This window comes from Salminus brasiliensis, chromosome 10 (genome assembly GCF_030463535.1).
Source record: "Salminus brasiliensis chromosome 10, fSalBra1.hap2, whole genome shotgun sequence".
NCBI lineage: Eukaryota > Metazoa > Chordata > Actinopteri > Characiformes > Bryconidae > Salminus > Salminus brasiliensis.
In genome coordinates, this window is record NC_132887.1 from 8,274,467 (window position 1) to 8,292,481 (window position 18,015).

Sequence of the window (18,015 nt, forward strand, 5' to 3'; positions counted from 1 at the left end):
TTGCAAACTTGTTTCAGAAAGGAACGAGCCCGTCGTGCGTAATGTCACTCATAATTATGAGTTATTGGAAACCCACTGTGTTTGTATAGGAGGTGAGAGGAGATCCAGACCCAGATTTAAGACATTGATAAAGGCCAGTTTCTCTTATGGGAGGTGTGCTGTAGGATGTGAGCACTATTAACCCGGGCTTTAATTCTTGGAAATTAAAGTCACTCAGTCTCTTTCTCGCTTGGGATGTCGCAGCCATCAAGGCAGTTCCCCTGCTCTTCCAAGCCTGACTTGTCATTAAAGAATCGCTCCGGTGGAAAGCTGATTAAAATTGATTTAGGTTAGGTAAGAGCGTATTTGGAATTAATGATATAAATGTCCTGGGGAATAATGGGCTGTTGCCTGAGGGTGAGTCTGCCCATCTATTTCCTTAGTGTACAGTGATGGGTGGGTCGGTGTTAGAGCTGCTCAGCTATTCACAAACCAACACAGATACCAGCAGCCTCGCAACACAGCTGACTCCTCCGGCACAGAGCCGTTTCTCATCCTTTAGCAGTTTCTCAATAGTCAGACAGTGAAGGAGGTTGAATGAGAGAACGGAGAACACTGGTTGGGGGTGGAGAATTGAGCACTGAGGGCAGACAGTGGACTGCCATGTCTTAACTAGGCAAAGACTAAGGTTTTTACTTCCAGTGGTCACAAGTCAGCCATTGGCTTTTCTTAAAACATTTTTTTAAGTCTGTCCTCCAACCTGTCAAATTTGTACAAAAGCCCCAAAAATTGTATTGCCACCCAATTGTCAATTATTTTATGTGTGTGTTTCAGTTCCACATCTCTTTCCTAACCGCTGAACTCAAAACCATTGGATTTATCTCTTGTATGCTACATTTCCAATCATGGTTGCTTTACTAAATTTTAAATGATGCATATATATATATATATAGTTGGGAAAATGATGCCAGTGATTCATCATCTTTCCACCAAACTTGTCCAACCTCCCCGCATTTGTAGAGGTTTTCCTTTCCAGAGTAATGGATTCTACAGATCTTCCATGGATCATTAAAACTGAGAAAGGTTGAAAAAATTGGACACAGTGGAAAAAGAATTGTGTGGTGTCCTAAGCTTCCCACAGTGACAGAAGAAGAAATCAGGAGGCGTATGCACATGCCCAGTGTTACATGTATGCCTGTCTGTTTGAGTTAGTCCTGCCCTGAAGGGTGCAAAGATGGGATTAGCTCATAATGAGGACTGTACATTCTACAGACAGGCTCTGCTGAGGTACTGACACAAATGTAATTGCTGCATGTTAGTATGTGTGTGTGTGTGAAAAGGGTGAGCTGACCGTTGTTTCCTCCTTGCTGTTTCAGGCTCGTGTACATGCTCTACCATGGCCAAAGTGCTCTGCAGCCTCCTGCTCCTGGGAAGTGCAGTGATGACGGCCATTGCCTGCCCTAAGTACTGCGTCTGTCAGAACCTGTCAGAGTCTCTAGGCACGTTGTGTCCTTCTAAGGGCCTGCTCTTCGTCCCCTCTGACATTGACCGACGGACTGTGGAACTGCGGCTGGGTGGAAACTACATAATCAGGATTTCGCAGCAGGATTTTGTCAACATGACAAGCCTGGTGGACCTGACACTGTCAAGGAACACCATCAGCTCCATCCAGCCTTTCTCGTTTGTGGATCTAGAGACTCTCCGCTCGCTCCATCTGGACAGCAACCGACTGACTGAGCTTGGCCCGGATGCCCTGCGGGGCCTGGTCAACCTGCAGCACCTCATCTTGAACAACAACCAATTGAATCGCATCTCCGAAGAAGCCTTCGACGACCTTCTGCTCACGCTGGAAGATCTGGACCTTTCCTACAACAACCTGCGGAGCGTGCCCTGGGAAGCCATTCGCAAGATGCTCAGCTTGCACCAGCTCAGCCTTGACCACAACCTCATCAGTTACATTGCTGAGGGTACTTTCACGGACCTTGACAAATTGGCTAGACTTGACCTCACCTCAAATCGACTCCAGAAGCTTCCACCGGATCCCATATTCGCTCGGTCTCAGACCAACGCAGTACTGACTACGCCATATGCTCCTGTGCTCTCCCTCAGCTTTGGTGGAAACCCACTTCACTGCAACTGCGAGGTGCTGTGGCTGCGACGGCTCGAACGTGAAGATGACATGGAGACTTGCGCCTCCCCTCCTAGCCTGAAAGGACGGTACTTCTGGTATGTGCGAGAGGAGGAGTTTATCTGTGAGCCGCCTTTGATTACTCAACATACACACAAGCTTCTGGTGCTTGAGGGCCAGACAGCTAGTCTGCGTTGCAAGGCAGTGGGCGACCCCATGCCCTACATACACTGGGTGGCCCCAGATGACCGGCTCATTAGTAACTCATCACGGGCCACCGTCTACGAGAATGGAACCCTTGACATCATGGTCACCACCTCCAAGGATTATGGCACATTCACCTGCATTGCTGCCAATGCTGCAGGAGAATCCACAGCCTCAATAGAGCTTTCCATTATTCAGTTGCCTCATCTGAGCAATGGGACCAATCGCACCTCGCAGCCCAAGTCCAGGCTGTCCGACATCACCAGCTCCACCAAGACCAGCAAAGGGGAGACCAAAGCCCAGCCGGAACAGGTGGTGAGTGTATCAGAGGTCACTTCCGTCTCTGCTCTGGTCAAGTGGACAGTGAACAAAGCAACTCCCAAGGTGAAAATGTACCAGCTCCAGTACAACTGCTCAGATGATGAGGTCCTGATTTACAGGTAAACGTTCAAAGTGTCTTGACCCTCTTAGCACTTGTGAATGCTAATTACCCTGTAAATAAGCTTGCTTTCCTCTCTTATGTAATATCTCTTTATTTCTCCCACCTTCTGCTCTCTCCCTTTCTTGTCTTACTTGCATTAGTCAGCCTAAGCAATAAACCTTCTGAATATTCTATTATTGCTATACCCATATACAATACATACATACATTACATACATACATACAGCTCCATTTCTGTTGATTTCATGTTTGTTCTGATATTCGTCTATGATATCCTCCCATGTTATTGAGGCACTTGTCACTGACCAGAACTGACCAGAACTTGGAAGCAGTGTCATTTGGTGGTCATGTATCATGCATTTTGTTCTCTGACCTGGCTTTTACTGAGAACACACTTATGTACAATCTAAAGCAAACTTACTGTTCATTTGTTTAACCCTTTAACACTCCAAAGCTTATAACACACTTAGGTTTTATTCAGTAACTACAGGAGCTTCTGTACAAACTGGTGGGGCTATTCTTTGGTAATATAACTTTGTATTAACACTTTTGGCCTGCCGGCGGCCCCTAGGCTTTTTAAGGGGTTAACCCTTAGAGCAAGTAGGCTGTCTACATGTGTTTGTATTCAGATTTCATAACAAAAGAATGGTTTACCTTACAGATATGATCACATATCTCATCACTCAGCAGGACTTCATCAAACTGACTCTTTCTGCTTTCTAAATACAATCTTCAATCCGCCCATCTTCTTCCTGGTCGGGGCCGCAGAATCACTGGGATACCACACACACAACCATTCACTCACACCTAGGGGCACTTGAGCATGACCACTTCACCTACATTGTGTGCTTTTGGGAGGCGGTAGGACGCTGGAGCAAACCAGCTCGGACACTGGGGGAACACACTCAGACAATGACCTGAGCAAGGATCGGGCCTGCAGCGCTACCTTGCTGCCACATTTTCTTTCTTTTTCTTTTTATTTTTTTTATACTTTTGTTTCCAAAAGTGTGTAGTTTGTTGCCAAAGCCCTAAAAAACTGTACAGATATTTACTCAGTGGGGGAAGACCTTTTAACTGTGATCAGTGCAGTAGGTTGGATATGAAGTAGTTAATAATAAACAATTAAATTAACTTCAGCTGTTTATTTTATTATATTATGAACAACTGATAATAAATATCCATGTTAATCTAATAATATACAAATAATAATAATAAAGGATAATGTATGTTTTAATAGAAATATTGGTTCTGAATAGAATTCGTGTTAGCTATCAGAGTTACACCCTCTGGCTCTGACAGAAAATAAATAAAAAAAACATGCCTTCCTTATGCTAACCAATACAGGCAGCTGTGGCATAAAGGTTAGAGAAGTGGGTTTGGGAACGAAAGGTTGCCGGATGTACTGACCTCATAGACACTTGAGTCTAAAGAATTCTAACAAGATATCTGGGCTAACATTAGTTATTGGTATAAAACAACTTACAGTTGCTTAGTAAAGCTACACTATATGTCCAAATGTTTGTGGACACCCCTTCTAATGAATGCATTCAGCTATGTGAAGTTGAACCCATTGTTAACGCAGATGTGCAAATGCACACACAGCTTGTCTAGTCCCTGTGGAGAAGTACTGCCAATAGAATAGCACTCAGATAAACATGAACCTATTGGCACCATGCCTAAAGCTAGGCGTGGGCTAGAGAGGTATAAAGTCCTACAGCAAAGAACATGAGGGAATGAGGTAGGGTGGTGATCATCCAACATCTTGACCTCACTTGACAATGCTCTTGTCGCTGAATGCAATTGAACTCCTCACAGCAATGCTCCAAAATCTAGTAGAAAGCCTTGCCTGGACAGTAACCCTTGTTTTCAGAAGAAACAATGAACGAATGAATCCATTTAGTGTTCATTTATTTTTAAACTAACCGCTTGCACAGGAAGCTGCACTTCGTGATATTCTATTATTGTCGCGACACAGATCATCTAATTACGTGCCTTTTCATTGACTCATCCTTTACTAAATTAGTCACCTCCACTGGCAAACCGGAACCTATCAACAGCACACTCCAGTCTAATCTATACTTCCCTCATGGAGTGGTAGCGGGTGGTTGAGGGCTGTTATGGGGATTTACAGTCAGGGTTATGTAAATCACAGTGTCTTCGGCATGGAAATTGTGTGGGAATCGGCAAGGCAGAGATAACGCCACTGTGAAGTGCAGATACAGTGAGTTATGTGTCAGCCATAAACTGTATGAAACACACCAATGAACCCTGTTAGCCATTCTTTATGCTAGGACCGTTCCTGTGTCAAAGCAATATGTAATATATTGCTAACAACTGAAATAGCACTCATGATGAAAGGGGTAGAAGAGATATCTTTGCCAGCTATAGTTTCTCTGCTCTTTCCGGCCCTCTTTCTCTATAAAATATGTAAATAAATAAATGAACAAGCTTATACTTCAATTTGTTATCTTGAATCTTTATTTATGAGATTTTGACAGCCAGATTATAGCCTATGGAGAACCAATGATTATATCATGGAGCTTAAATTAAGCATTAAGCCTTTTAGACATATAGCAGAGGGGGGAAACTAAGTATTCAGAAAAAACAGAAACAGAAAATTAAGTATTTAACAAAATGAAATGAAACCTGGTTACTCCAGCTAATAACATATGCTCTTTTGTTTCTGCTTGTAATTAATGATTATTTTGTGTCCTCAATACACTGGGGTAATTTGCATTAACAGGATGTTCACAGTAATGCAAACATACCATCAGCAAATCAATACAGCCTTTGCCAAAGAGGTCTTCTTAGAAATCGAGAATTCTAATGGGATCCTGGACGTTTAGGATCATAGTCTAGTTATTTGTAGTTAAAGCCTAGACTCAAAAACAGTATTCCATCAGAAATCTCCATAAACCTCCTAAATGTCTATATGATCTATATGATCTCCTAAATGTCTATATGATCTATATGATCTCCTAAATGTCTATATGATCTATATGATCTCCTAAATGTCTATATGTGTCACATGATCTCAAATGGACATCACTCTGCATAAGAGCATCAGACAAATGTCATGAATGTTAATACAATCAATGTAATGGATACAGATTAGGTAGTGGCATGTATAGAAGGGGTCTTGGAGTATGAACATTTTTAATAACAATGGCTACGCTAACATTTTTTGTCAGGTCCAGGGTGAAAGCTGTTTTTGAGCCCAGGAGAGGTGCAGATAACCAATTTCTTGTCTTCCTAAAATTGGGGGTATGGGATTTGCCTTTGGCGAGCATTACATGTGGTCTGCTGCGTGGGTGGAAGCTTCCGGTGCCACGGGTGGGGTTGCGTAGGGTTCGTTCATTTAGTCATGTGACTGTTTTAACTTGCATGGCTAAATATCTTCGCCTATAAGAACAGCTCTATGTTTGTAGGAGTTCCTACAGGGTGAAATCCCATGATTGCAGAAAGCACTGTTCTTCGCTGCTTGAGTGTTTGTATATAAGGAAAATTTAAAACTGCACAATCGATCCATGGTTCAAAAGAATTCTTCTGTGTGAAAGCAAACAAGTGACAATAAGGCCCAGAATCGATTGTGGGTGTGGACTTACAGGCCTAGTAAATACAGGCCTAGTGATTTAGTTGGATCACTTCCTGCACTTTGACAGGAACTCACTGTAGCCTCTCTTACTGTACTCTCTAATGTCTACAAAGAGATAAAAAAGTATAACACTTTATTTGAAGACTAACTACATAAGAATGGCATTAATAATATAATTGCATATTTATATTTATCTTACACCGGTAATCGCCAAGGTGACACACAATAAAGATGTTTTATAATGACACAGCATTGGCAGAAGGGGCCTTAAACTAAAGCAACACACATTATACACTGTTATGCAGCTCAGTCCTCAAGTAATGGATAGTGTAAGGCAGAGGCCTAGTCAAGAGCACCATATATCCGTTTTACAGACGCTTTAAAATGTGCTTACATATCAAAACTAGAAGTACTGTAAGTGATTACTGTTATATCACTATAATGACCATGTTCTATTAAAGAAACTGTGGCTGCAGACATGAAAAACTGAGTTGGCTGTTCTGTTCTGCAGCTACGCAGGTCTGCATAATTTTGTACTTTAACTCAGTAGAAATGCACAGAACTGATAAATGGTATTTTAACTAGGCCTTTGCCTAGTTGCATTACTTGGCACCGATGTTTCATTACAGTGTTATAAATGGAAAATCTAGCACTTGATGTCAATGCCATTACAGTAAACTGCCTAATGATAATGGTAATTATAGAAGATGTACATATTTAAACAATAAAAGTAATGTGTTTATATATATATAAGTATAAAAGTGGTGCATATATATCACTTAATTCTCTTTGAATTCCATGGTTTTGTGTATCAGGACAAAACAAAGTACATCTGGTGCTTAGGAAGTCTTACCATTAGGTAAATACAACCTCAGATGAACAACACCACACAACAGATTTAACAATGTCATTATGTATTTAACACAAAAAAAGCCAAAATGGAAAAGCCATGTGTGAAATATTAAGTACGCCCCTTGAAACAGTCTTGTAAAACCACCTTTTGCAGCAATAACTTGAAATAATCATTTTCTGTATGACTTCATCGGTCTAACACACTATTCTGGTGGACTTTTGGCCAACTTTACAACTTTGCTTCAGTTCATTGAGGTTTGAGGGCATTCGTTTATACACAGCTTTCCTAAGGTGCCTCCACAGCATTTCAGTTGGGTTGAGGTCTGGACTTGCAACACCTTGATTATGTTCTTTTTATGTGCAGCCTTCTATTGTAGATTGGCTGCTGTGCTTGGATCATTGTCCTGTTACATGACCTAAATCTGGCAAAGCTTTAGCTGTTGGATAGATGGTCTTACATTAGACTTTATAGCTTTTGCTATACAGAGGACTAGACTCATGACTCAATGGTGTGAGGTGTAGCTTTTGAGTTTTTTGCAATTTCTCTGAGCATAGGAATGAGTTTGCTACGATGTCTACTCCTCTAAAGATTGGCAATTGTCTTAAATGTGCCACTTGTGAATAATAATCTTTCTCTCTGTAGATGGATGGACTTCCGTTTCAATTGCCTTATAACCCTTCCTAGATTGATGTGCAGCAACTAAGATCATTGCTGATGTCTTTCTTCCTTGGCTTGTGTTAATACACACCTGAATCACTTGAAGCAGAAGAAACACACTTCTGCTTTTGTAGAGGTCACTTGCTGATGATCAATTAATTAATGGCATTTGAGTAGCAGCACCTGACTGTGACTAACCCTCTCAATTCCTATGGAAGGGTGTTTGCTTTTCACATGACTGTAATAAAAACATAAAAACACGGAATAAAACCATTAAACAGAATAAAATAAAATATTTAAAAGTGCTGTAGTGCAAGCAGTAGAAACAGTTAGCAGCAAACAGTTAATCTGATAAGAGCTAGACACCCCTCCTTCCCCTTAATTGCTCAAAGATCTTTAAGAGCCCTCAGGTCATCAGGAAGAGAATTCCAAACATAAGAGCCGTAATGGAAAAAGGCTGCTTTTCCACTGAGCAGGGGAGCAGTTACAGCCAACATGTGCCTGTTGGATGGTCTGAGGGCTCTTGAGTGAACATACCTGATAATCAGATCATGGTGGTATTGTGAAGAAAGACCACAAGGCATTAAGTAAACAGATCTTAAACTCAATTCTAAATGACATTGACCCACAAAGAAGCTGTTTGAGGATAGGTTCATCATTACTCCTAATTTTTTTTACATTGTTTGTATGTTTACTGTTGTTTTGTACAGTGACCAGAGTTAAAAATGGCCAGGTTGTGGTCAGAGCTTGGTTTTACAGATCTAGTAGGACGAGAGGGGGCCTTACAAGTTCAAAGGTTATTAGAAAGCAAACATGTTGTTCATGTTATTCATGTTTCTATACTGTGCTTGGTAAGTACACTCAAATAAAGCTGCTTCAAATGGAACCATATATGTAGTTGAGATGTGTGAGTGTGAAGAACCTTTAAATTGATAAAGAACCTTTACCAAAGAAGTGATGGTTCTTTAGACCTTCAAGGGCCCCTTTTTTACACTAGAGCTTTTTTTGGAACCCAGGTCTGCTTTCTCCGCAGTACGCTTGGTCAAGAGTGAAAGCTGTTTTCAAGCCCAGGAGCAGTCTAGAGCACCAAACTCGGGTCCTCCTGAAACTGATGGACTGGGTTTCCCCTATAGTGAACTCTGGTGCGGTCTGCTGCAGGTGTGGAAGCTATTCGCTACCAATGCCGCATGTGGAGTTGCGCGATTGGTCCATTTTATCATGTGACTGCTTTGATTTAACGTCTGCATGGCTAAACATTGACTCTAACGACTCCTTGTTTGCAGGTGTTCCTGTATGGTAAATGCCATGGCTGCAGAAAAGTGAGGTTGAGTGTTTGTATTCAAGGAAAATAAGGAAATCAATGACCGGTTAATCCTAGGCCTGCTGTTTTCCAAGAATGTGCTCAGAAAAGTGCTGTTCTCAATTCCACAGTTCGTATAAAATTCTTCGGTGTGAAAACGAACTGCCGATTATGAGCCTGTCCCCAAACAAGCCCAGATTCGCTGCTGGGTTCGGACTAATGTATTCTGGAAATGTGTGAAAAACACTCTAAAATGTTCTTCACACTTACATATCTCTATTATAAACAAAAAGTGGTTCTTCTATGGCTTTGCTCAAATAACTATTTGTAGCGCCATTATTTTTAAGAGTGCAGTTGAACATACAAAGAGTCATGTGTAATTTTAGAAAAAATAGCCAGTCTTCTATTCATTATCGACAGTTTTCTATTCATTATCGGCATGCTTATTCATTATCGCCATTATCCTACTGCTTCCACTGTGTTGGATGAGAAAATGTCTATAGTTTCAATGTTATTCAGTGCTTCTGCATGGGTTCTGAATTCTCTTTGAAGGTAGTCTTCAAATAAAGTGTTACCATAAAAAGAAAATGATGCACTGAACACATGACCCAGACCCTGACTACAGTGGACTTAATTAATGAGCTGACCATGAAGATATGTCCAGGGTATTATCCTCCTGCAGCAACTAGCAGATGATGCAGATCCAGAAATGAAGACGAAACAAAAACAGTGAGAAATACACAAGTAGAAAAGGGTTCTTATAAGGACTCTTATAAAGCTACTGCTCTGGAATGAAGCATCTTCTCCTGTCACAGAATGTAATTATTAAAAAGAGTAAACATGGAGGCTTAGCGTAGCCAAAGTCATACTACCATGTCACAGCTGATGATTGCTTGATGTCTGTTGCTTAGTAAAAACAGCTAATGCAAGACTGTAAATGATACAGGAATATGATGCTGTATGTATATCATTGCTCTTGTGCTGTTTTGTTTTGTCTGGCAGTGGTTGTTTATATCAAATTGTCCTGATGATCGGATCAACAGAAATACTCCAAAATCTCCTGGAATAAAATATTTAAAACTGACTTCCATGGAAAGTTACAATGGCTTATATATGTACACACCAATCAGCCATAGCATTATCACCACCTGCCTAATATTAATTAGGTTCCCCTTGTGCCACCACAACTGATCTGACCATTCAAGGCATGGACTCCACAAGACCTCTGAAGGTGTCCTGTGGTATCTGGCACCAAGACATTAGCAGCAGATCCTGTCCTGTCCTGTAAGTTGTGAGGCAGGTGAGGCCTCCATGGATCGCATCAGTGAGCCTTAGGTGCCCATGACCCTGTTTCTGGTACACCAGTGGTCCTTCCATGGAGCACTTTCATAGGTACTGACCACTGCATATAAGAACAAAATGTTGTTTTGGCAATGTTCTGACCCGGTCATCTGGCCATCACAATTTGATCCCTGTCAAAGTGGCTCAGATCCCTTATGCTTGACCATTTTTCCTGCTTTTAACACAATCAGTGCCTGCAATAACTGACTATTGTCTAATATAACCACCCCATGACAGATACCACTGTAGATAAAGATAATCAATGTTGTTCACTTCACCTGTCAGTGGTGATAATGTTATGGCTGATTTCTGTATACAGTCTATACTGTTAGCTTATCAGTCTTATTACAAGTTTAATGCAAAAGTGCCAGAATATCATATGTAAATTAGCACACGCTTTGCATGTGTTCTACTGCTCAGTTCTGTCCACTTATCTGTCCAACTCACCTGTGACAGTGGTGTTCCCACCAATCCACCAGTTACCGATCAGGAAATCAACTCCACCAGGAAAGAACATTGCTTCTCCCCCCTAAGTGCTTTTTTGTCTGACTAGCTTTGCTGGAAATATACGAGGAGAGCTCTCAGAGCAGCATGCTTGGCTTGTCAATTACACCTTAATTAAAATTTTCTGTCTATTTCACCACTCAGGAACCTTCAAAGAATGCACTGGATGGTGATATTTAGGCCTGATGACTGCCTGTGATAATTACTTTGTCTTGTTTCTTTTTTCAGAAGCTCGAAACACTTTGTTCGTTTTGTTCCCCAGGCTCAGGGTGGGGTCATGAAACATACACTCCATTCCTGCTGAAACAGTCAAACTTTGGCTTACCTTTAGTTTTTAATTAACCCACAGAAGAGATTCAGCTTACCATGTTTGATGCTGGCTTTGTGGGAAAAAAAAACCTTTTTGACTTAGCTTCTGATGTACACAGACAAACCAAAACATTAAGACCACTCATAGATGAGAATGAATAACATTTATTATCCCAAAACAACATTTAACAAGGGCTAAACTGATAACCAGATGACCAGCTTGAATCATCTTCAAAACAGCAAGATTTGTGGGTTCCTCCTGGTCAGCTGTGGTTAGTAACCTGTGGTGGTCAGAGGAGGGACAAATCAAAAGCCAGTGGCAGGGTGCTGTCTAGGCCGAACTGGCAGTTAAGTTAACAGGTCTTTTTTGATGATGGTTATGGGAAAAATACCCCACAAAACTCAGTGTGCATCAGGCCCCACTGTGCAGCTACAGACCAGTCAGAGTGCCCATGCTAAGCCCTGTTCACAGTCAAGAGTGCCTACAATAGGCACACAGATGTCTGGGCTGAACCTTGGAGCAATAAAACAAGCCTACCTGGTCTGATGAGTCCTGTTTTTGTTATATCATCACTGGGCAGGATGGCCTGGTACATGTGCCATGACAGGAACGAAAAGTTCTGATGCTAACGTTTTGGAGCCAGATATCACAGGGCACCTCCATACGTCTTGTAGAATAAGCTGTTTTGGTGGCATGTAGATGACCATCAGCATACAGCGGGTGGGATTTTCTGGTCCTTATTTTTTTATTTAAGGACCTGACTCAACTCACCTGTTAAATGCCAGGTTAAGTAGGTCTTTTAGACAAGGGAAAGCAGTACACTGCACTGGACTCCACCACCCCAGTGGGTGTATTAGGCAGGTGTTCTTAATGTTTTGGCTTATCACTGTATAAATGCTTGAGGCAATGACTGAAACAGTCTGTGTAGCAGATATGGTGTTGCACAGTAACGAGTCTCAGTGTGCCAGAGGCAGATTCAATTGAAAATGCATGGCAGACCTTTTGAATGCTAATGTTAATGGATGCTAATGGCTCACACACCCGTTTCCAACTGTTTATGGTATACGAGATACTGTGCATATATTAACTTCATAGTATTTTGTGCAAAGTGTTTACATTTTTTATTATATGCTCATAAATGTAATGGTGTGCAGATTTTCGCTTTTCATTTTCTTATTTTCCACAGGGCTAAATTACTGGTGAATGATGATTTGTGGGCTCTGTTGAAACTCATTCAGATGTTTGGTCAGAAAAATAGCCCTGGAATGCAAATGAGGCCTGCATTAAATGCAGTTTAAAGAAAATCATGATAAAATCACTGTATTATCTTACTGCTTACTTACTGTATACTCCTTCACACTGTGTTGTGTCTACGTATCTGCCACATTCACATGATTTATTTGCATTTTTGAAGTAAAATTCATACTAACACTAAAACTAAAACATTCTCTTGGCTACCTTTGAGTACTGCTTGCTGTTTGGCTGTTTTGGCTAGAAAGGCATAAAAACCTAAGCGCTGTTCTTTCCACTGATAAACTGTTAGAAGGGTTCTTTGGGAGTTGTTGAAACATTTATTCATGTTCTCTGGCAGTGTCCCCCAGTGAGGCACATCTGGAAGATAAGAATTCCTCTGATATCTTCTTTTTTAGAAGCAGATCTTTCTTTTTGTCCTACTCTGTTTCTGCTCAGAGATATTTCTGCACTTCATTTGAAAACTCGTCAAATTAAAATGATTTTAGCTCTTTCAACTGCAGTAAAAGGAATCTTGAGATTTCATGGAGAGCAATATATCAAAATAAAATCAAGTTTCTTCAACAACTTAATGCACGTACTGATTTTGGAACGGGCCACTTCCAAACTACATTATGCAAATATGACTACAGTAGTCAGGGGCTATTGATTATGTAAGGAACATGTTTTAACTTTAACTTTTCTGCTGTATTTGTTTGTTTGTCTAGTGTTTTTCCTCCTGCTTTTGACATTGTTTGATATTGTTAAAATTCCCAATCAAAATATATTCACAAAAACTCTGGTGGGTCACGAAGAACTTATTAGCTCACTAAAAACATTCTGATATTTATTTAGAATTGCTTCTGATTAAAAAAAATGACTGAATTTTGGGAGGACAACCATGCCTGAAGCCCCTCCTCCCCATCCAAAGTCCTATAAATATCATCTTGAGTTCATGTGTTCACATGCCCCCAATTCAGTTTTCTCAACACTCCACCACCCCATCACATCCCTATTCCTACCTCCACTTATCAGAAGGAGGCTCTGGCCACCCAAGCCGAAGCCACCTGAACTCCGAGCCTAAAGTTCTTTGAGTTCTCCCTCCTCTCTTACAGTCTCCTCCCATATCCTCATATACTGACAGAATGGTCTGAACTCCAAAACAGTGATAAATCTGAAATGTTGCCACATGTGTACACGTGTTACATTGATCTATAGCAAGTTTTATAAGAGCAATTTTCCACCATTTTCTAGTATTTTAATGATGCTCTTTTAGGTACAAATGCTTTGGACATAATTTCTCTGTCGTTGCCCATTGCAAGCATATTAAACGTCCTCATCCAACAGAAATTTGATACCGATCAGATATTTCATTCCTAATTAAAATCACACCACAGCAAAAGGATCCCTAATTGTTTTTCGCCAAGTAGCAGAACATCATGCATATTGAATCAAACATAAAGCCCCAAATGAAGTAATCTCTCCAAACGACTCTGTGCATTTTAATAACTACTTACTACTGTGTCACACTTGGTAGTGGCTTTGATCTCATCTCATTTTTGTTCAGTGAGTCACGGTTATTGTCGATATGAAAAACTGCTTAGACTTTGGTTGAACTCTCTTTGCTGCAAAGCTTGTATTAAATGCTGTACTGTTTTCTTTCTTGTTCCAAGGATGATCCCTGTGACCAGCAAAGCCTTCGTGGTCAATAATTTGATGCCGGGGATGCAGTACGACCTGTGCGTGCTGGCCATCTGGGATGACACGGCCACCACGCTGACAGCCACCAACATAGTAGGCTGTGTGCAGTTCGTTACCCGTGATGATTATCCTCGCTGTCAGTCGCTTCACAGTCAATTCTTGGGAGGCACTATGATACTGGTCATTGGCGGCGTGATTGTGGCCACTCTCCTAGTCTTTATCGTCATACTCATGGTGCGTTACAAAGTCAGCAGCGGTTCCCAGGTGGCTAAGCTGGTTACAGTGAGCAACACTTACTCCCAGACCAACGGCGGGGCGCAGGCGGGTCAGCGGCTCAACGGGGCTCCTGCTCCCCCAGCCCCTAAAGCCGTCGTCGTGATGCGGAATGAGGTGGTGGAGTTTAAATGCGGTTCCTTGCAAAGCAGCATCTCCTCCTCTTCCTCAGCGGACTCCCTTGGCAGCGGAAGGGTAGAGCGCTATGACCTGCAAGCTGGGTCTAGCACTTTGCCCAACAGATGGAGGCAAGCTCCAGCCAAAACTCGACCCAACCTGGACCACCTGCTAGGAGCCTTCGCCTCGCTGGATTTGAAGGCCCCAGCCAGGGATTTGGGTGGTCCCTCCTGCTCAGGAGCCATGACAGCAGCTATGGGAGCCGCATCTGACAAAGAGCCGCTGCTGGGCCGCGGGGACTCCAAGCTGGGTAGGTTGCTCATGCTGCCACTGGAGAGCAAGCCCAAGCGCAGTCATTCTTTCGACATGGGCGACTTTGGTGCTTCGCAGTGCCTTAGCTACCCGCGACGCATCAGCAACATCTGGACTAAGCGGAGCCTATCGGTGAACGGCATGCTGCTGCAGTGTGATGAGAGCGAAGGGGAAGGTGATAAAGGAACTCTGAGCAGCAGCTCGGAGTGGGTCATGGAGAGTACAGTCTGATAAACGATAAGGCTTGTGTCTTGTTTTCTATCAGAAAAGGCCAGACAGTGGACACCAGACGTAACTGGTTAAGAGCAAATGGACCAGTGACTTTTTTCACAGCGAGAAGGACCCTTAAGACCACACTGAGAGGATAGCTGAACGAATGGAGGTGTGAATGACTGTGTACTGCATGAATCCCCATGTTAATGATATCGTCCTTCTGTCCATTTGATCACATTACAGCTTCAGGTTGACATTCTGTACGTGAGCGAGGCAAGCAGCCAAGGCAAGGGCTGGCCCTCATCGCTGATGATGGCCTGAACAGGACACCGCTTACTGACTGCCTTTAACGACACGAGGGCAGGTGCCGACGGATGCCCGCTCTCGACTGATGTTGGAGTAGCTCAGAGTGAGGGAAGTGAGGGAAATGAAAGAGAGAGGCTTTCACAGGCTGTGCTCTGCACATTGCCAAGAGGATTTATCCCGGCTAAATGGATGTGCATTACAATAGGACTGAATGCACGCATCAGATGGGAGTGCATTTTTACTAAGGGGAGAAATGGGAAAAAAAAAAAGAAAGTAATGCAAATGAAATGAAGTACGGTATTTTTTATTTTCTTTTTGTATCATTTCTATCTCATATTATCTACAGTGTCAACCCACCAAACAGTTCCTTTTTTCATGAGAAGAAAATAAATGGATTTTTCCAAATAACATTCCACCATAACAGCCTGTCCAGCCCTGCAACCTGATTCATTTATGTTACTAGGTTTGGGAAAGAAGAAATAGCATGTAGAATGCAGACTTTTCTTTTAATAAGCTGATGATGGGCATATTTGGAAAAAGGGTAGGGAAGGAGTTTGAACACCTCATTTTTATATGGAAAGAGTTCATAACACTTTTTGACATTCTGTGCCTCTCTGTTTATTTCATTCATGTATTTAAATATTTATTAGTCATTTTTATATTGGCTCTCCATGTGCACATTTTTAATAAAAATAAATAGTATTAATGGTTTGTCCAGTTTAGCTGATGGAAAGTAATTGTCATCACTGGGTGCAGTGAAAGAAACAACAGTAAATCAGAATTCAGCTATAGGCTGGCAATGTACAGGGTTATTTACTTGTGATGCACTGCAGCTCAGTTATCCATTATTAATATCTTTCCACATTTAAATTTTTGAATTTTCTAGAACTAACAAAAAAAAAAGAAGAAAAAGGTTAACCTTATTCCAAATTAGAAAGTTAAAGACGTTAAGACTCAGTCCTCCCAATCCAGGCAAACAAAGGCTGACACAAGTTTCATAGAATAACAGCCCATAAATTTGTCTTGAAATCTAAACAGTGCCAAGCAACAAGCAACACACACACCAATCAGCCATAACATTAAGAAGTAAAGTGAAGTGAATAACATTGCTTACCTCATTACATTTGCACCTGTTAAGCAGTGGGATACATTAGGCAGCAAGTAAACAGTCAGTTCTTGAAGGCGATGGAGGTGTTATTAGCAGGAAAAAAGGGTCAAGCTATGCTAGATGGCTAGACGACTGGGCTGGAACATCTCCAAAACATCAGGCAGGTCATGTGGGGTGTTCCCAGTATGCCGTGGTCAGTACCTACCAAAGTTGTCCAACTGGCAACAGGGTCATGGGCCGCGATGGCTCATTGATGTGAGTGAAGAGTAAAGGCTAGCCCATCTGGTCTGATCCTGCAGAAGAGCTACAGCAGCACAAACTGCTGAAATGGTTAATGCTGGCTTGTGGATGTCTTGTGGAGTCCATGACCAGACGGGTCAGATCTGATTTGGGGTACGAGGAGGACCTACAACAATATTAAGCAGGTGATTTTAATGTTATGGCAGATCAGTGTATATAAAAATAAAAATGTTCCTCCCCCAATGACATAGAAATCGTGTTATGTCTGGTCATCATTTCAGAACATGTGAACAATGTTTATTTTTGTTATTTGGAAAAGGTTTATTTTTATATTTTGCACAGATACAAGAGTTTTATTGCCTTCGTCGCATTCAGTTAGTCCACATTTATGCCATATCATGCCCTTTACAAGTGAAGTAAGAAAAGACACACATGACCAACTAACAAACACATCACCATGACGATGATGAAATTAATCCAAAATACGCATTTCTGTTTGGGTCCTCATAATATTTTTTACATATTAATTACAATTCAGTATTCAAATTGGGGGATTTCTTTCATTGTTCCACTGTTTTTAATTCGTTACTGCTCTTGGTGTACGATTCTTTCTATTGAATTTTTGTACAATATAGCTCTGTGAGAATGTATGGAAGCGGCCTGTACAGTGATACTTTTCTTTTCCTGGTCAGCAGCAGTGGGAAGGTGCTTCAGTGTGTTGTCATGACATAAAGCGTGTATGTGAAGTTACATAGACACATTTTACCCTTGATTTGTAAAAAGGAAGAAAAAACAAAAAGTCTTATGTAAAACATTTCTGTGTTTAAAGATTTATTTGCTACAAAAGAAAAAAAGATAAACATGAATTCATAAAATCAAACACGCCACTGCTTTCTTCTTTTTGTGTTCAACATTTGGGTTTCGTTGTTGCATTGCTTAGTTTGTCCACACTAGGCTATCAACATTTTTAATACCATCATACCAAATGTTAGTATGTTTTACTGCATTAAGGATAATTTATACCTCCTTTACACACAAAAATGAATACGTCTATTTCAAATGATGGAATTGTCACTGTCCACATACTTCTGTGCATCCTTTACATTAAGCAGTTCCTCCACTAGAGGGCAGTTAAGAGTCTCTGACAAGTTTCTGACAACAGCATACAAGTAGGAGGTCGATGGCGGAGGAGGTCATGATCAC

The 18,015-nt window shown here is 41.4% G+C and overlaps 1 protein-coding gene across 2 annotated transcripts in view; it reads left to right on the forward strand.

The window, feature by feature from the left end:
• The window catches only part of LOC140564053 (leucine-rich repeat and fibronectin type-III domain-containing protein 2), a 155,484-nt gene extending 137,822 nt beyond the window's left edge, over positions 1–17,662 (forward strand). For both annotated transcript variants that reach the window (XM_072689114.1, XM_072689115.1), the window contains 2 exons: positions 1,356–2,751; positions 14,216–17,662. In XM_072689114.1, the coding sequence (XP_072545215.1) occupies positions 1,376–2,751; positions 14,216–15,176 (2,337 nt within the window). In that variant the 5' untranslated portion in view covers positions 1,356–1,375 and the 3' untranslated portion in view covers positions 15,177–17,662. The remainder of the gene's footprint in view (positions 1–1,355; positions 2,752–14,215) is intronic.
• Positions 17,663–18,015: the final 353 nt, after the last annotated feature.